General features: G+C 41.7%; 1 protein-coding gene across 1 annotated transcript in view; it reads left to right on the top strand.

Moving 5' to 3' along the window:
* The window catches only part of CWH43 (cell wall biogenesis 43 C-terminal homolog), a 45,301-nt gene that overhangs the window by 1,515 nt on the left and 23,393 nt on the right, over positions 1-20,393 (top strand). Inside the window, 9 exon segments of the mRNA XM_060097117.1 lie at positions 473-664; positions 4,949-4,993; positions 4,996-5,068; positions 5,443-5,597; positions 7,981-8,089; positions 8,091-8,174; positions 9,181-9,260; positions 18,191-18,270; positions 19,847-19,952. Of these exon segments, the coding sequence (XP_059953100.1) occupies positions 473-664; positions 4,949-4,993; positions 4,996-5,068; positions 5,443-5,597; positions 7,981-8,089; positions 8,091-8,174; positions 9,181-9,260; positions 18,191-18,270; positions 19,847-19,952 (924 nt within the window).

Below are 20,393 nucleotides of genomic sequence, written 5' to 3'. Positions count from 1 at the left end.
AGGGTTAGGTTTAAAATAGTCTGCTCACAAGAAAATGATTATTTCCTAACTAACGTGCCTTTGGCTGTAGTCTGGAGTGGGAGGAAGGAGTTCTGCCGTTTGTTGCTCTTTTTGATTTTCACGATATTTCTCATTAAAGAAGGGTCGATTTAGTTAAGGAAATTTTATCAATCAGGGTCCTGACAGGAAACCAGATTTAACCTAGATGGTCCAAATGAAGAGCCTTTAATAAAGGGACTACCTACCTACGGGAGGTATGAACGACGTTAAAGGGACAAGCAAGGGGTGTTGAGCCATTCTCATCCTGGGCCTGACAGGAAAGGGGAGGAATTCTGTTACTGGAACCCAATTAAGGCCAGGGTCATGAAGGAGGGCGGCCAGCCGGAGGAGTTTTAGTGGAGGGAAGGGCTACTGTTTGAAACAATGAGAAAGTTACACTTTCTCTCTCTCTTAAAAACTTTTTTTTCCCTAGGATATGTTCCTTGGTCTCTCTGCGATGGCCTGGGACCGATGATCTATTACTTTCCCCTGCAAACACTAGAACTCACTGGGCTTGAAGCTTTTGGCATAGCATTTCTTTCTCCATTATTCCTCACAATTACTCCTGTCTGGAAATTGGTTAACAAGAAGTGGATGGTAGCCCTGCTGCGGATAATTACCGTTGGTAAGATTTAAAAGTGATTCCTTAAGTTTTTTTTTTTTTTTTTAGTTAAAAATCAAGTGAAAATATGTAGACTGTTCTTTGAATGCTAAATGATTAAATAAAAAATAAAAGATTTCTCTTACTACTACCTTGAAGAGTTTTAGTAGAATTGGAAGTCTAGACCAAGAGTCAGCATATTTACATGTTTAACTTTTCTGTCAGTTTGGAAGGGCTTAAGGATCACTGAGATGAAGAGGGGAAAGATACCTTGGAGAGCAGCTTAACTCTTGAACGTTTTTTTTTTTTGCGGTACGCGGGCCTCTCACTGTTGTGGCCTCTCCCGTTGCGGAGCACAGGCTCCGGACACGCAGGCTCAGCGGCCATGGCTCACGGGCCCAGCCGCTCCACGGCATGAGGGATCCTCCGGGACCGGGGCACGAACCGTGTCCCCTGCATCGGCAGGCGGACTCCCAACCACTGCGCCACCAGGGAAGCCCTTGAACATATTTTTGTTCTTTTTTCCAACTATGACATGAAACTCCGAAGCCATTAAAAAATTGTTAAATGATACTGCCTAAAAATATGAAAATTATGCATGATGAACACCGTATTAAGCAAAGGCAATCAATAGATTAGGACAGCTATTGCAGCTCTTCCAGTCAGAGGGCTACTTTCATTAATATATGGACTTCTTACAAATCAATAATAAAAAAGGACCAATCGTTCAATAGAAGAGAAAGCTAAGGATATGATCAGTTTACTGGAAAGGAAATATAACTGGTTCTTAAAAAGATACTAAAATGTATAGAATACAAATCATACACACACACATATATGCATAGTTGGTCTCACATATCAGGTTGGCAAAGAACAAACTCTGACAACACTGTTGTAAGCGTGAGAAAGGCACGCATTGCTGGTGGAGCTGTAAAGTGTCACAACTTCTGCAAAGGATCAGTTAGCATTGTTTATCAAAAGGACAAATATGTATCTTTCACTCAGCAATCCCACTTCTGGGATTATATCCTATAGATAAACTCACATATGTGTAAAATGATAAAAATAAAAGGTTCTTTAATCATTGCAGCAATGTTTATAATAATAATGTTAGAAACGACCTATATGTCATCTATATGGGATAGGTTAGGTTAAATGAGTTATGGTTATAAAACTTGGAGTACTATAGAATACTATGCAGCTATATTAAAGAATGAGAACATTTCTGTAAGAAAATGGAATGTTCTTCAAAATATGTTGTTAAGTGGGAAAAAAGAAGCACTAAACAGTATGTGCAGAATACTAGCATTTGTGTAAAATAGGTTAGATGAAAATATATTTAATAATTAATTGGAAATGCATTAAATAGGTCTAGAAGTATTTTTTAAAAACCTGATACCATTTTAGTTGCTTCCAAGGTGAAAAATTTGCTCCTAGACACAGGTATGAAAGGGTAACTTTGCACTGTATACCTTTTGTAGCTTTTGAATTCTGAATTTCAGTACGTCACATTGCCAAAACCCAGCAATTAGAAAATGTACACTTACTATCACAAACACTTGAGGTTATTAACATTAATAAATATTGAGAGACCTTGGAGAAGTACTGGTAGTAAAAAAAAGTAAGGTGAGGTCATGGAGAAAAGGTTTTAAAAAACAAAAACACCAGACTCCAGTCTGGTGGAATCTGTAGCTGAAAAGTCTGCCTGTCTTGCCCTTCTGCTATAACACAGTTGGTTTCTCTGAGTTTTCCAAGTGGCATTTGTTCTTGAGCCATGCTGTGTATATCTTCTGTCTAGGAACAGTCACTTGACTTTTTTTCAGAAACAGTGACAAGAATCACTAGGGAATTACCTTCTGTTTTTCTGTGCATCAGTCCCTGAAGAAGGCAGAACGTGGTTAGTGAGTGTAGTGAGTTATGTGGTTACCCACAAAGGTCTAGAGCTCAGAAATAGCAGTGGTCAAGACCACTGGAAAATGCATCCTTTTAAAAGATGATGTCTAGGGCTTCCCTGGTGGCGCAGTGGTTGAGAGTCCGCCTGCCGATGCAGGGGACACGAGTTTGTGCCCCGGTCTGGGAAGATCCCACATGCCGTGGAGCGGCTGGGCCTGTGAGCCACGGCCGCTGAGCCTGCGTGTCCGGAGCCTGTGCTCCGCAACGGGAGAGGCCACAACAGTGAGAGGCCCGCGTACCACCAAAAAAAAAAAAAAAAAAGATGATGTCTATAGGAATGAAATAACCATGAAATTTTCAGCTCTAGAAATAATAGAAATGAAACTTTCTTCTTTTTGAGTATATATAGTAACTGAGTTAAGCTGGCCTTGGCTTACAGAATCCTTCTATGAATGACGATGGCCTCATCACACTCCTTGGTTGGCTTTATGAGAGGGATCTCCTCAGTGGCCCTTTTTCGCTGCCTTTGCTCAATGCTGCCTGTGGCAGCTTTACCTACAAAGCCACCCACTGAACAGTTACTGGGACAGTTTTTTATTTTTGAGTCCAGTTCTGGCCCAGGAACTTCTGGAGGCTATAATTTAATAGTAAATAATTTGACGGCGGGTATGGTATTTGAGATGCTTCTTGTTGCTCCCCTTTCATCTGTTTCTTCCCTGAAAACCCATCACCTTGAGTAGAGGTAGAATTGTATTTGAGAGAGGGGAGTGGGTAGGAAAGTGACTCAGAGTTGAGGATGAAGAAACCAGTTTTTGTCAGATGCTCTTCCAGGTAGCCATTGAGCTTTGTTGATGCTAAAGAGAGGGTGAAGTAAGCCATGATTTGCCTTAAAACTCCCTTTTCAGATGCTTCTTAAGGAAACGAAACAACTTTGTTTTTACAGAGTCCTAAGGCATTCTTACGTAACTACAAAGAAGATCTGAGTGTTCCGTGCTATCTCATTGCTGACACCTCAGATATTTTAGGTTGATTACTATGTAGTTAACTATTAAACTAGTTCATACTACCAGTGATTTAGGTTATTTTTGGCCTTAAATATCTTGACCCACTAAAATGGCTATGTTCAAAAACATAGACAATAAGTGTTGACAAGGATACGAAGAAATTGAAACCCTCACACACTGCTGGTGGAAATGTAAAATGGTGCAGCTGAGTTGGAAAACAGTTTGGCTGTTCCTCAAGATGTTAAACATAGTTGTCATATGACCCAACACCTCCACTCCTTGGTATAGACCCAAGAAAACTGGAAACATATGTTCACATAAGACCTGGTACACAAATGTTCATAACAGCATTATTCATAGTAGCCAAAAAGTAGAAACAACCCAAATGCCCATCAACTGATGAATGGATAAACAAAAGGCATGGGATATGCCATGGGATATTATTTAGCCATAAAAAGGAATGAAACACTGATACATGGTACTACATGCATGGACCTTTTTTAAAAAAGATTTTATTGAAGTTTAATTGGTTTACAATGTCATGTTTCAGGTATACAGACAGTGATTCAGTTTTGTATATAATATAATATAATATAATATATTTTTCAGATTCTTTTTCCCTATAGGTTATTACAAAGTACTGAGAATAGTTCCCTGTGCTATACAGTTGGTCCTTGTTGGTTATCTATTTTATATATAGTAATGTGTATATGTTAATCCCAACCTCCTAATTGTCCCCCCCGCTTACTTTTCCCATCGGTAACCATAAGTTTGTTTTCTATGTCTGTGAATCTCTTTCTCTTTTGCAAATAAGTTCATTTGTATCTCTTTTTTTTGTAAGATTCCACATATAAGTGGTATCATATATTTGTCTTTCTCCGTTTGGCTTACTTCACTTAGTATGATAGTCTCTAGGCCCATCAACATGGATGAACCTCGAAAACATTATGCTAAGTGAAAAAAAACCAGTCACAGAAGGCTGCATATCTTATGATTTCATTTATATGAAATGTCCAGAATAGGAAAAATCCATACAGATAGGAAGTAGAGAAGTGATTGCTGGGGGCTGGGGGTCGGGGTTGGGGGAGAGAGGAGGAAAGGGAGGGACTGCTAATGGGCACAGGTTCCTTCCTGGGGTGATGAAAATGTTCTGGAATTAGATAGTGGTAAGAGTTGCACAACTTTGTGAATGTATTAAGAACTGTTGAATCATATACTTTAGCAGAGTGAATTTATGGTATGAATGATATCTCAATAAAAATTTCCAAAAAGATTTATGCACGCAGATAATTATATATTAATTCTACCTTCCCGAGTGTCACCATGGTATCAGACACAGCAGTTATCAAATGCAGATCATTGAATACCAATGCATGATTGCCAGAAATGTTTAGCTCTCCTTAATTTGCAGGCAGCATAGCCTCCTTCCAGGCTCCAAATGCCAAACTTCGGCTCGTGGTCTCGCACTCGGTCTGTCTTCTTCACTGGTAGTGCAAGCCGTGACATGGTGGACAGGAAGTGGTTTGCACAGGTATGGTTCATATCTTGTGCCTACAGACAAACAAATGTGGTCAATTACCAAAGGGAAGGTTGGGACCAGGAGCTGCAAGAATTGTATTTACCTTGCACAAGGCCTTGTAGAAGTCTCACTTTTCTCCTTTTCACAAAATCGGGATGTGAATATTTGCTGTCAGTCTCAATAACGTTGTGAGAATGAAGGCACTATAACAAGTTGCCTAGGTAACGGGCTATACAAAGGCTAAGTCATGTGCCAACAAGGCTAAGTCATGTAGATTACCAACAAGACTACCTCATATACTCCTTCTATGACACTGTGAAATTCACAATGGACATAGTATGTTGAAACCACATAAAAAGTTGTTAAAAATACTTCTGTACTTACAGGTACTTCAGAATCTGGGGATTCATTTTAGGACAGATTCTTCTTGTTGTTCTCCGCATTTGGTACACTTCACTGAACCCAGTCTGGACTTATCAGATGTCCAACAGAGTGATACTGACATTAAGTACCATCGCCACACTTGATCGCATTTACACAGGTAAGTGTAGGCCCAGTTTATTTAGGGATTTTCTCTTTCTTATCTGAATGTAACACATCTTGAAAAGATAAAACTAGTCTTTCTGCACTCTATCTCCATTTCTACTTTTTCTCCCTCTGCAAGAGTAGCCGGCACAGGTAGTGGACTGTTATCTAATCAGAAGGCACCTTTTCCTCGCCAGCATAGAGGGTGACAATAGCAATCCGTCTCTGGCTTGTCTCAGTGTGCAGTGCGAGAGTAGACCCAGGCCTCATACTCCCTGCTGGCTTTCAGCTCTGTCTTCCTCCTCTTTCCCTCTGGACAGGACTTTCCAAGACAAGGACTGTGGGAACTGCATGGGTTTGTTTGGGGTTTTTTTTGGTTTGTTTGTTTTTTGCTTTTGTTCCCGCCCTGCCCCGGGCCCAACTCTGAAGATATTTAAGCTCCAAATATGAAATTTAGAAAGAAAGGAAATCCTACATATTCATACCACCTTTCAGATCACCTGTCTGGAGCTGACAAACAAACTTGGACATTTGCTTCACATGCTAACTCGAGACTCTTCTGAAAAGAAGGGACAAGTGTTACTAGATTCTACATAACTTGCTCCTGGCTTTGTGTGTAACTCTCAGTGAGTCGCTGTTCTTTTGTAAATCCAAGGAGAAATTTCACAGATTAATGGAAGTTTAGAGGGTTTGGCTCACCACGAACAAAGGGCTTGTATAATTCCCCCTTGGCCCCAATTTTGGCATGAAGTGGGTTTAGTGAGAACAAGGGAACATCATGCACGTAAATTGGTCGAGGGACATTGATATTAATTAGAACATTTAGAACTCGGTCTAGTGCCCTAGTATATGTTTTTTTTTTTTTTTTTTTTTCCAGTACGTGGTCCTCTCACTGCTGTGGCCTCTCTCGCTGTGGAGCACAGGCTCCGGATGACAGGCCCAGCGGCCATGGCTCATGGGCCCAGCCGCTCCACGGCATGTGGGATCCTCCCGGACCGGGGCACGAACCCGCGTCCCCTGCATCGGCAGGCGGACTCCCAACCACTGCGCCACCAGGGAAGCCCCGCTAGTATATGTTTTATATTTCATAAATCGCTAACGTGAAGTAGAAACTCAGGCAGCAAATTTCACAGGTACAGCCTGATAAGGATCTGGATTCAGGGTATTGCTTACATTTCCCGACTGGAGTTTTCTTCTTTCTCACCTCTGTTTTAAATTTATGTGACCCAGTTGTTGGTCCCTTCCTGTTTTTGCACTGTGCCCCATTTACAAAACTTGACTCCCCACCAGCTTCCCCAGGCTGTCTGATCATCCCAGGCATTTTTTGGGGTAGCTTTATTGAAGATTTGCTGGGTCTTGGGGGAGGGTCACCCACTATAGTATGAAGCAGTGTTAATCAGCAAATTCAGCTTAGGCTTCTCTCTTCTCCAAAGATTGTCTCCTAGCCTCCAGGCCCTGGCCTCCTTCCGTCTTCACATCTTCTCTCCCTCATCCCTGTAGCTTTCAGCTCTGCTTCTCCTTCCCCTCACTCCTTTATTGGCAGAATGGCTTTCTTCCTCTTTGTGAAATCGGCCTGTCACCCTCACAGGCAGACCCGAAGTTTTCTTTCTATCCTGGAGAGGGCTTCTCAGTGTCATGAAGCATCTACCCAGCAGGCTCTCTGTTCCTACAAAGAAATTCTCCTGCCAGCATTTTCTCCAGTTGTTACATTTCTGTATGTGAAGTCATTAATGCAGCAAACTGAGACCTCGTGGTTAAACAGTCCCGGGAAGTATAGTATAGTAAAGTACACAGGTGCTGCCTAAGTTCTCTTTACCAGCTGTATGATCTTGGGCAAGTTACTTGTTTTCTCTGGGCCTCAGTTTTTTAATCTGTGAAATGGGATTAGTAATGGAGCCTATCTCGTAAAGTGGTTGTGAAGATTAAATGAGTTCATGTAAAGGGCTGGACATAGGGCCTGGCCCATGGTAACTGCTCAGGCGATGCACTGTTATCACTCCGGGGACACAGAGGGTTAGATGAGAGCCCTGTTCTTCTGGGGAGAAGCAGCCTGGTATTCTGATAGTGTTCCACTCAAGGTGGACTGCATTTGTTCCCTGAACATACCTTTCACTTTTCGTACATATATTTTAGCTCATACTGTTTATTTCACTTTAATGAAGTCAATAAATTTCTGCATTTTCAGTTGTCAAATTCCAAAATGATTTGTTCTCCCTAAATCGTTCCCGATCTAGCCTTGCCTGAAATAACCTCTCCCACTGACTATCTCCCAGCACATTCTGCTTTGGACTGGGTCTCATCTCCTCTTCTGAAGTAAGCTCCTTGAAGCCAGGTACCATTCTGTTAAATATAGAGGGTAAATTTCCATGTAACTGATCCTTTTCCATTTTTCATTCTAGATGGTGCCTGCTGTAGACCTGAGGGGAAGAAGTCTGGTGAGGCAGTCAGGGTGATGGCTTCTAGACCGAACTGGTTGTTGGCAGGGGCTGCCTTTGGCAGTCTCATGTTCCTGGATTTTGGGAGAAGTCTCTCTTGTTTCCAGATGGGCAGTGAGTGGGCATCCCCATCCAGGGCCAGATCCTAACGCATTTGGGTGAGTTTGGGTTTGGAAGCAATCCAGAAATTGGCTAGTATTGTTGAAGAAATTCCTCCTCTGTTTGAGCAGCTAGATCTGCACCAGCCAGATGTTTCATATTCCTCTTTCCCTAGATGTCAGAAACATTGCAGGACATTACTGCAGTAGGACAGTACTGGATCTACTCTGGAGATGACGGAGCTGGAGGGGTATTTGCCCCAGCGCTGAAGGATTGCAGGGAGGTAGATGAGGGATGGCTGAGGATTGTGCACAGCTAAGTGAGAGGTCCTGGGAGCTCCTGCGTGGGCATGCTGAGGAATTCCTGCCAAGAAGAGCGTCCTCAGTGGCAGGGAAAGCATGGCATTCCTCCAGATCCCCCTCTTATAGTTTTGGGCACTGGGTAGGACGAGACCAGAGGGCCTTGATGAGAGACGGTGTTGGCAGCAAGGCAGAGAGCTTTAATCTCTGCAAAGGAGGGAAGCCTGGGGGAGCTCTGCATCCTCTGTACTTTGGGACTTGTTCCAGCCATGGGGCTCCCAAGGAGTTAGCAGTCTTGAGCTTAAGTGCTGGTTCCTGTGCTTGGTCCTCACTGACCCTCTCTCTACTCTTCCTGACACCTCTTTTCTCCCATGGCCAGGTCCAGCCTTTCACGTAAAAAGATGGAAGAAACCCTTAAAACATCTGCCTCAGATGTCTGTTTTCTCCTAAAGCACTGAAATTCCCACATATGGAGACACACTGGCTCTTTCCCCAGAGGATGTCTGGGCACATCCCACAGTTGTCTCACATGCAGTGTGTCCAAGTCTGGCTCAGTAGTTTTCACTACCCAGACATGTCCTTCCTTCTCCAGGCCTTGGTTTACTCTGTCTATCCCTCTACCGTCTAAGCTGGAAACCAGGAGTCATCTTAGAATTGTGTGTCTTCCTCATTTTCTGCATCTCACTTGGTACTAAGTCCAGCCGATTCTACTACTTATCTTAAAGCATCTATCCCTCCCTCGCCATCCCCCACCATATCTCCTTAGTGGATCCTCCCATCTTTCATCAGGCTACTGCTCTGGTCTTCTAATGGCCTCTCTGCAGTGTGGCCATCTCCACACTGAGAGTGAGATCTCTAAAATATACACCTGACTCCATCACTCTTTTGCTTAAAACCTTTCAGCAGTTTTTCTCCCTCAAACCAGGTCATATGAGATAGGATCTGCACCCTCACCCTCACTTAATTTTTTTTTTTTTTTTTTTTTTGTGGTATGTGGGCCTCTCACTGTTGTGGCCTCTCCCATTGTGGAGCACAGGCTCCAGACATGCAGCCTCAGCGGCCATGGCTCACGGGCCCAGCCTCTCCGTGGCACGTGGGATCTTCCCGGACCGGGGCACGAACCCACGTCCCCTGCATCGGCAGGCGGACTCTCAACCACTGCGCCACCAGGGAAGCCCCATTCTGTGGTTTTTTTTATTTTTTTATTTTTTTTTATTTTACAAATTTAATCAGTTATACATATACATATGTTCCCATATCCCCTCCCTTTTGCGTCTCCCTCCCACCCTCCCTATCCCACCCCTCCAGGCGGTCACAAAGAACCGAGCTGATCTCCCTGTGCTATGCGGCTGCTTCCCACTAGCTATCTACCTTACGTTTGGTAGTGTATATATGTCCATGCCGCTCTTTCACTTTGTCACAGCTTACCCTTCCCCCTCCCCATATCCTCAAGTCCATGCTCTAGTAGGTCTGTGTCTTTATTCCTGTCTTACCCCTATGTTCTTGATGACATTTTTTTCTTAAATTCCATATATATGTGTCAGCATACAGTATTTGTCTTTCTCTTTCTGACTTACTTCACTCTGTATGACAGACTCTAGGTCCATCCACCTCATTACAAATAGCTCAATTTCGTTTCTTTTTATGGCTGAGTAATATTCCATTGTATATATGTGCCACATCTTCTTTATCCATTCATCCGATGATGGACACTTAGGTTGTTTCCATCTCCGGGCTATTGTAAATAGGGCTGCTATGAACATTTTGGTACATGACTCTTTTTGAATTATGGTTTTCTCAGGGTATATGCCCAGTAGTGGGATTGCTGGGTCATATGGTAGTTCTATTTGTAGTTTTTTAAGGAACCTCCATACCGTTCTCCATAGTGGCTGTACCAATTCACATTCCCACCAGCAGTGCAAGAGTGTTCCCTTTTTTCCACACCCTCTCCAGCATTTATTGTTTCTAGATTTTTTGATGATGGCCATTCTGACTGGTGTGAGATGATATCTCATTGTAGTTTTGATTTGCATTTCTCTAATGAGTAAAGATGTTGAGCATCCTTTCATGAGTTTGTTGGCTGTCTGTATATCTTCTGTGGAGAAATGTCTATTTAGGTCTTCTGCCCATTTTTGGATTGGGTTGTTTGTTTTTTTGCTATTGAGCTGCATGAGCTGCTTATAAATTTTGGAGATTAATCCTTTGTCAGTTGCTTCATTTGCAAATATTTTCTCCCATTCTGAGGGTTGTCTTTTCGTCTTGTTTATGGTTTCCTTTGCTGTGCAAAAGCTTTGAAGTTTCATTAGGTCCCATGTGTTTATTTTTGTCTTTATTTCCATTTCTCTAGGAGGTGGGTCAAAAAGGATCTTGCTGTGATTTATGTCATAGAGTGTTCTGCCTATGTTTTCCTCTAGGAGTTTGATAGTTTCTGGCCTTACATTTAGGTCTTTAATCCATTTTGAGCTAATTTTTGTGTATGGTGTTAGGGAGTGATCTAATCTCATACTTTTACATGTCCCTGTCCAGTTTTCCCAGCACCACTTATTGAAGAGACTGTCCTTTCTCCACTGTACATTCCTGCCTCCTTTATCAAAGATAAGGTGACCATATGTCCGTGGGTTTATCTCTGGGCTTTCTATCCTGTTCCATTGATCTATCTTTCTGTTTTTCTGCCAGTACCATACTGTCTTGATTACTGTAGCTTTGTAGTATAGTCTGAAGTCAGGGAGCCTGATTCCTCCAGCTCCGTTTTTCGTTCTCAAGATTGCTTTGGCTATTCGGGGTCTTTTGTGTTTCCATACAAATTGTGAAATTTTTTGTTCTACTTCTGTGAAAAATGCCATTGGTAGTTTGATAGGGATTGCATTGAATCTGTAGATTGCTTTGGGTAGTAGAGTCATTTTCACAATGTTGATTCTTCCAATCCAAGAACATGGTACATCTCTCCATCTATTTGTATCATCTTTAATTTCTTTCATCAGTGTCTTATAATTTTCTGCATACAGGTCTTTTGTCTCCTTAGGTAGGTTTATTCCTAGATATTTTATTCTTTTTGTTGCAATGGTAAATGGGAGTGTTTCCTTGATTTCACTTTCAGATTTTTCATCATTAGTATATAGGAATGCCAGAGATTTCTGTGCATTAATTTTGTATCCTGCAACTTTACCAAATTCATTGATTAGCTCTAGTAGTTTTCTGGTAGCATCTTTAGGATTCTCTATGTATAGTATCATGTCATCTGCAAACAGTGACAGCTTTACTTCTTCTTTTCCCATTTGGATTCCTTTTATTTCCTTTTCTTCTCTGATTGCTGAGGCTAAAACTTCCAAAACTATGTTGAATAAGAGTGGTGAGAGTGGGCAACCTTGTCTTGTTCCTGATCTTAGTGGAAATGGTTTCAGTTTTTCACCATTGAGGACGATGCTGGCTGTGGGTTTGTCATATATGGCCTTTATTATGTTGAGGAAAGTTCCCTCTATGCCTACTTTCTGCAGGGTTTTTATCATAAATGGGTGTTGAATTTTGTCAAAAGCTTTCTCTGCATCTATTGAGATGATCATATGGTTTTTCTCCTTCAGTTTGTTAATATGGTGTATCACATTGATTGATTTGCGTATATTGAAGAATCCTTGCATTCCTGGAATAAACCCCACTTGATCATGGTGTATGATCCTTTTAATGTGCTGTTGGATTCTGTTTGCTAGTATTTTGTTGAGGATTTTTGCATCTATGTTCATCAGTGATATTGGCCTGTAGTTTTCTTTCTTTGTGACATCCTTGTCTGGTTTTGGTATCAAGGTGATGGTGGCCTCGTAGAATGAGTTTGGGAGTGTTCCTCCCTCTGCTATATTTTGGAAGAGTTTGAGAAGGATAGGTGTTAGCTCTTCTCTAAATGCTTGATAGAATTTGCCTGTGAAGCCATCTGGTCCTGGGCTTTTGTTTGTTGGAAGATTTTAATCACAGTTTCAATTTCAGTGCTTGTGATTGGTCTGTTCATATTTTCTATTTCTTCCTGATTCAGTCTTGGCAGGTTGTGCATTTCTAAGAATTTGTCCATTTCTTCCAGGTTGTCCATTTTATTGGCATAGAGTTGCTTATAGTAATCTCTCATGATCTTTTGTATTTCTGCAGTGTCAGTTGTTACTTCTCCTTTTTCATTTCTAATTCTATTGATTTGAGTCTTCTCCCTTTTTTTCTTGACGAGTCTGGCTAATGGTTTATCAATTTTGTTTATCTTCTCAAAGAACCAGCTTTTAGTTTTATTGATCTTTGCTATCGTTTCCTTCATTTCTTTTTCATTTATTTCTGATCTGATCTTTATGATTTCTTTCCTTCTGCTAACTTTGGGATGTTTTTGTTCTTCTTTCTCTAATTGCTTTAGGTGCAAGGTTAGGTTGTTTATTCGAGATATTTCCTGTTTCTTAAGGTGGGATTGTATTGCCATAAACTTCCCTCTTAGAACTGCTTTTGCTGCATCCCATAGGTTTTGGGTCGTCGTGTCTCCATTGTCATTTGTTTCTAGGTATTTTTTAATTTCCTCTTTGATTTCTTCAGTGATCACTTCGTTATTAAGTAGTGTATTGTTTAGCCTCCATGTGTTTGTATGTTTTACAGCTCTTTTCCTGTAATTGATATCTAGTCTCATAGCATTGTGGTCGGAAAAGATACTTGATACAATTTCAATTTTCTTAAATTTACCAAGGCTTGATTTGTGACCCAAGATATGATCTATCCTGGAGAATGTTCCATGAGCACTTGAGAAAAATGTGTATTCTGTTGTTTTTGGATGGAATGTCCTATAAATATCAATTAAGTCCATCTTGTTTAATGTATCATTTAAAGCTTGTGTTTCCTTATTTATTTTCATTTTGGATGACCTGTCCATTGGTGAAAGTGGGGTGTTAAAGTCCCCTACTATGATTGTGTTACTGTCGATTTCTCCTTTTATGGCTGTTAATATTTCCCTTATGTATTGAGGTGCTCCTATGTTTGGTGCATAAATATTTACAATTGTTATATCTTCTTCTTGGATTGATCCCTTGATCATTATGTAGTGTCCTTCTTTGTCTCTTCTAGTAGTCTTTATTTTAAAGTCTATTTTGTCTGATATGAGAATTGCTACTCCAGCTTTCTTTTGGTTTCCATTTGCATGGAATATCTTTTTCCATCCCCTTACTTTCAGTCTGTATGTGTCTCTAGGTCTGAAGTGGGTCTCTTGTAGACAGCATATATATGGGTCTTGTTTTTGTATCCATTCAGCCAGTCTGTGTCTTTTGGTGGGAGCATTTAGTCCATTTACATTTAAGGTAATTATTGATATGTATGTTCCTCTTCCCATTTTCTTAATTGTTTTGGGTTCGTTATTGTAGTTCTTTTCCTTCTGTTGTGTTTCTTGCCTAGAGAAGTTCCTTTAGCATTTGTTGTAAAGCTGGTTTGGTGGTGCTGAACTCTCTCAGCTTTTGCTTGTCTGTAAAGGTTTTAATTTCTCCATCAAATCTGAATGAGATCCTTGCTGGGTAGAGTAATCTTGGTTGCAGGTTTTTCTCCTTCATCACTTTAAGTATGTCCTGCCACTCCCTTCTGGCTTGTAGAGTTTCTGCTGAGAGATCAGCTGTTATCCTGATGGGGATTCCCTTGTGTGTTATTTGTTGTTTTTGCCTTGCTGCTTTTAATATGATTTCTTTGTGTTTAATTTTTGACAGTTTGATTAATATGTGTCTTGGTGTATTTCTCCTTGGATTTATTCTGTATGGGACTCTCTGTGCCTCCTGGACTTGATTAACTATTTCCTTTCCCATATTAGGGAAGTTTTCAACTATAATCTCTTCAAATATTTTCTCAGTCCCTTTCTTTTTCTCTTCTTCTTCTGGAACCCCTAGAATTCGAATGTTGGTGCGTTTAATGTTGTCCCAGAGGTCTCTGAGACTGTCCTCTGTTCTTTTCATTCTTTTTTCTTTATTTTGCTGTGCAGCAGTTATTTCCACTATTTTATCTTCCACCTCACCTATCCGTTCTTCTGCCTCAGTTATTCTGCTATTGATCCCATCTAGAGTATTTTTTATTTCATTTATTGTGTTTTTAATCGCTGCTTGATTCGTCTTTAGTTCTTCTAGGTCCTTGTTAACTGTTTCTTGCATTTTGTCTATTCTATTTCCAAGATTTTGGATCATCTTTACCATCATTATTCTGAATTCTTTTTCAGATAGACTGCCTATTACCTCTTCATTTGTTAGGTCTGGTGGGTTTTTATCTTGCTCCTTCTCCTGCTGTGTGTTTTTCTGTCTTCTCATTTTGCTTATGTTACTGTGTTTGGGGTCTCCTTTTTGCAGGCTGCAGGTTCGTAGTTCCCGTTGTTTTTGGTGTCTGTCCCCAGTGGCTAAGGTTGGTTTAGTGGGTTGTGTAGGCTTCTTGGTGGAGGGGACTACTGCCTGTGTTCTGGTGGATGAGGCTGGATCTTGTCTTTCTGGTGGGCAGGTCCACGTCTGGTGGTGTGTTTTGGGGTGTTTGCGGACTTTTTATGATTTGAGGCAGCCTCTCTGCTAATGGGTGGCGTTGTGTTCCTGTCTTGCTAGTTGTTTGGCATAGGGTGTCCAGCACTGTAGCTTGCTGGTCGTTGAGTGAAGCTGGGTGCTGGTGTTGAGATGGAGATCTCTGGAAGATTTTCGCCGTTTGATATTATGTGGAGCTGGGAGGTCTCTTGTGGACCAGTGTCCTGAAGTTCGCACTCCCACCTCAGAGGCACAGCACTGACTCCTGGCTCCTCAATTTGGGATGATTTGTTGTCTATTCATGTATTCCACAGATGCAGGGTACATGAAGTTGATTGTGGAGCTTTAATCCGCTGCTTCTGAGGCTGCTGGGAGAGGTTTCCCTTTCTCTTCTTTGTTCTCACAGCTCCTGGGTCTCAGCTTTGGATTTGGCCCCGCCTCTGCGTGTAGGTCGCCGGAGGGCGTCTGTTCTTCGCTCAGACAGGACAGGGTTAAAGGAGCAGCCTCTTCGGGGACTCTGGCTCACTCAGGCCAGGCGGGAGGGAGGGGCACGGAGTGCGGGGCGAGCCTGCAGCGGCAGAGGTCGGCGTGACGTTGCACCAGCCCGAGGCGCGCCGTGCGTTCTCCCAGGGAAGCCGCCCCTGGATCCCGGGACCCCGGCAGTGGCAGGCTGCACAGGCTCCCGGAAGGGCGGTGTGGACAGTGACCTGCGCTCGCACACAGGCTTCTTGGCGGCGGCAGCAGCAGCCCCAGCGTCCCACGCCCGTCTCTGGGCTCCGCGCTTTCAGCCGCGACTCGCGCCCGTCTCTGGAGCTCCTTTACGCGGCGCTCTTAATCCCCTCTCCTCGCGCACCAGGAAACCAAGAGGGAAGAAAAAGTCTCCTGCCTCTTCGGCAGCTCCAGAGTTTTCCCGGACTCCCTCCCGGCTAGCTGTGGCACATTAGCCCCCTTCAGGCTGAGTTCTCGCCGCCAGCCCCAGTGCTCTCCCTGCGCTCTGACCGAAGCCCGAGCCTCAGCTCCAGCGCCGCCTGCCCCGGCGGGGGAGCAGACAAGCCTCTCGGGCTGGTGAGTGCCGCTCGGCACCGCTCCTCTGTGCGGGAATCTCTCTGCTTTGCCCTACCCAGGTATGTGGGGAGTTTCTTGCCTTTTGGGAGGTCTGGGGTCTTCTGCCAGCGTTCAGTAGGTGTTCTGTAGGAGTTGTTCCACGTGTAGCTGTATTTCTGGTGTATCTGTGGGGAGGAAGGTGATCTCCGCGTCTTACTCTTCCGCCATCTTACCCGGAAGTCCCCCATTCTGTGGTTTTTGATGAATGTATAATGATATATATCCACCATTGTAATATATGGCATAGTGTCACTGCCTTAAAAATCCTCTGTGCTCTGCCTGTTCATCCCTCCCTCCCCCTGCCAATGGCAATGACTGTCTGCTTTTTTTTTTTTTTTGCGATACGCGGGCCTCTCACTGCTGTGGCCTCTCCCCGTTGCGGAGCACAGGCTCCGGACGCGCAGGCTCAGCGGCCATGGCTCACGGGCCCAGCCGCTCCGCGGCATGTGGGATCTTCCCGGACCGGGGCACGAACCCGTGTCCCCTGCATCGGCAGGCGGACTCTCAACCACTGCGCCACCAGGGAAGCCCGACTGTCTGCTTTATAAAAAAAAAATTAATAGATTTTATTTTTCAGAGCAGTTTTAGGTTTACAGACAAATTGAGCAGAAAGTGTGGAGTTCCCATATATTGGCTCACACTCCCACCTCCTCAGTTTCCACCATTATTAACATCTTGCATTATTGTGGTGCATTTGTTACAATTGATGAGCCAATATTGATACACTGTTATTCACTGAAGTCCACAGTTTATATTAGAGTTCACTCTTTTTTTATGTGTTCTGTGGGTTTTGACAAATGTATAATGACATTTATCCACTATACAGTATCATACAGAATAGTTTCACTGTCGTTAACATGGTAATGTGCTCAACCAATTCATCCTTCCCTCCTTCCTCCAGACCCTGGCAACCACTGATCTCCTTACTGTCTCCACTGTTTGATTTTACTAGAATGTCAATCTTTGTCTTTTAACTTGAAACGAAATTTATTTTTGTTGTGATTTCCCTTGTGTTATGATTTATTTCCATACTCTTACTTTGCTTTTGCTTTTTCTACTTTCTCTAGGTGTATTTTTCCTCTTTTTTCTTCTTGCTTTTGCATTGATTGGGTTTTCTTTTTCCTTTTGTCTTATCCTTCTCCTCTCTCCTCCTCTTTCTAGGTTGGAAATTATACCTTCAATTTCTTTTTTTCAGTAGTTGGTTATTTTTTTCTCAGAACATTAAAGATAGTATTCCCCTATCATCTGACTTCCATTTTTTACTTTTGAGAAGGAATAACTAGAATCTTTGCTCTTTTGAAGATACAGTGGCTTTTCTCTCTGGAAGCATTTAAGACTTTTCTTTGTTTCGGTGTTCTGAGATTCACTGTAATACATCTGGATGTGAATCCAGCCCCTCCCTTACTTGCGAGTGTTTGGGCTTTTTGAATCTGAAGTCATGGTTTTTTATCAATTCTGGAAAATTCTCAGCATTATTTCTGCAAATATTACCTCTTTCCCATTCTTACTCTTCTCTCCTTTTTTGACTCCAGTTAGATATGTGTTGGATCTTCTTATTCTCTTCTTCATAACCTCTTTCATATTCTCTACCTTTGTTTTTAAGCTGCCCCTTGTACTAATTCTCCATTAAGTTTTGTCTAATCTGCTTTTTGTCTTGTCCATTGAGTTTCTAATTTTAATTGTTATAATTATTATATAATTTTTATTTCTAGAAGTCTATTTAATTTCTTTACAAATTTTCTTGCCCATTAATTTAATCTCATATTTCTTAGATATCCAATTGAATATCCTCTTTTATTTTTCTAAACATGTTAAGCATGCTTATTTTATATTCAGTTCTAAAATTTTTAATATCTGAAGTATTTTGCATTTGATTCAGCAGGGTGTTTTTGCTGTGGTTCCTGCTCATGGAGACTTGCTTTCTTGTATATTATTTCTTGTATATATTTGTGATTTATTTTTATTTTAGTTCATGGTTCTTGGAACATTTTTAGGAAAGCTTCTTTGAAACCTGAGTTTAAAGTATGGGTTATATATGCATGTCACACATGAAAATTAACCCAGGAACTAGACATTGCCCCTTTGCATAAAATCTTGGCCAATAAATTCAATATTTTCATAAAGTTATTTTTTTAAAAAAGAAACTTAGTTTCTTCTAAACAATTATTTCTGGTTTCTGTTTGGTTTTGTGGCTGCTTGTCAGTGTGGGATTGTTGGGATTAGGACTACGGCATAAAACCTATGAGAAGAAATTGGGAAAGGGGGTAAGTCATTAAAAGTTTTGATATAGAATTTTATAGGATATACAGCCTACAAAGCACAGAAAGGAGTTCTGACTTTATTTTTCTTGCAGTGGAAGCCACCAGAATATTTCAAGCAGGAGCATGAAGAAATATGATATATATTAACTTGGCTGCTCTGTGAAGAATGGATTGTAGAGTAGAAGCAGGGAGATAAGTTATGAGGCTTTTTCAGTTGTCCAGGAGAGAGACCCTGGAAGTTTGGATGGGAGCCGTGGCCCTGGAGTTGGAGAGGAGTGGATAGACTTAGAATATATTTTGAAAGTAAAGCTGATAGGAGTTGCTGATGGATTAGATGACACTGAATGAGAAGAAGGAAAGAATCAAGGATGACTTCTATGTTTTGGCTTGAGCAATTGGATGGAGGGTGGTGGCATTTACTGACGTGGGAATAACAGGTTTTGGATTGATGAGAGCCAGAGTTAATCATAGGTATGTAGTTACGTGAAAAGCTATAACTTGATGAATATAATCATGCCTCTCAAAGTCTCTCTTGATGGTTCTGTTCTCTTTATAGGACATTCGGTAAACTGAGTAATATTTCTTGCATGGAGATGCTATTCACACCTCACTGCTGTAGCACAATGAGCCGTTTAGGTTAAGTGGTGACCCTCCTATGCAAAGAGCTGGTGCTTACCCTTCTCTCAGCTTGAACTTGTATGTTCCACTTTGAGTTGTTTTTTTCAGTTGTGGTGATAGAGTTGGTCTAATCTGGCCATACTCTTTCACAGGATCCCTGTTGTTGATCCGTTGGTATTAGTTTGAAATAGATGGTTAGGGCTGGGCACTGCATTGTCTGACTGGGCCCATGGGCTCAAAAGAGGACTCTTCAGAGGGTGCTGTGCTCCTGAACCTTGGCCTTGCCAGTGCAGTGGGGAGCAACACCGTGTATAATGCAGAGTTGACAGACCATTCTGTAAATATGGTAAAGGACTCTGTGTATCCCTCTGTGGTCTCATTCTCTGATATAAGGGTAACCCCTTCCTGCATATGCTTGTTATCATATTCATGCATTTCTTTGTATTGTTACTACACATGACACACCTCTATATGATATTGTATTTTTCCATGTTTTTAACTTTATCTAAATAACATCTGACATATATATTTTGCAACTTAATTTTTTATTTAAAATAATCCTGGTGAGATTCATCCATATGGAACTATGTAGCCCTAATTCATTTATTAGGGCTGTGTAGTATTCCATTTTATGTATGATTGTTTTTTTATTCATTTTCCTATTTTTCCTATTGAAACAACAGCCAGGTTGTTTCTAATTTTTTGCTTTTATAAACAGTGCTTATCAGAAATATCACTTTCCAAACATTCTTCCTAACTTCCAAGCCTAAGCTAGAAATTCACAGATTATAAAATACCTCCTAGCAAATATCTCCTTATTATTATGCATTACCTGTGGGAAGATGCCTAAAAAATATCCTTTGCTGAAATATGAATTTTGGTGGAAAGAGGTGGAGGAGAGTGCATCACTGAAACTGCCATTGTTCATTCATCCTAAATTATCATTAAAACAATTCCTCAGGCACCAGCCACAGAGGTCTCTGCCGCCATCTGGCCTTTCAGGTTTGGCTTTGACAATGAAGGATGGTCTAATTTAGAAAGATCAGCTCAACTGCTCAGTCAAACAGGTAAGTCTTACTGAAATTATTTCCAGGTTTTGAGAAACTCCTACTGTTTTGTTTATCTTGAGCAAGGAGGAGGGTTTGCTGGGTCATAAACTAATCTCTTAAAAAGGCTTTACTTTGGTGAGTGGCTACAGGAGGATTAAGCTTCTGTAGCCACATCTGTGTTTGCTTGAGAGCAATTAATTCAGTTGATTCTGAACAAAGTCTCATACTGGGTATCTGCAGGAGAATCTTGTCATGCCTTTACTCTTGGAAATGCCCCTGCTGGTGGCTCCTGTCACTTGGGAACCCACTGTTGGGGACCAGAAAATTGTCAGATTAAAAGGCAGAATTGGTTGGAGTGATGCTCATTTGCAAAGCAAATTGCTTCCAAGAGCCTGAGGGCCAATTTTATTTGTTTCCATGCCCTGGGGTACTCATCTTTGGATGAAGCATCCTTTAAAA

Source organism: Mesoplodon densirostris, chromosome 1 (assembly GCF_025265405.1).
Source record: "Mesoplodon densirostris isolate mMesDen1 chromosome 1, mMesDen1 primary haplotype, whole genome shotgun sequence".
NCBI lineage: Eukaryota > Metazoa > Chordata > Mammalia > Artiodactyla > Ziphiidae > Mesoplodon > Mesoplodon densirostris.
This window is presented reverse-complemented; position numbering and strand designations above follow the sequence as displayed.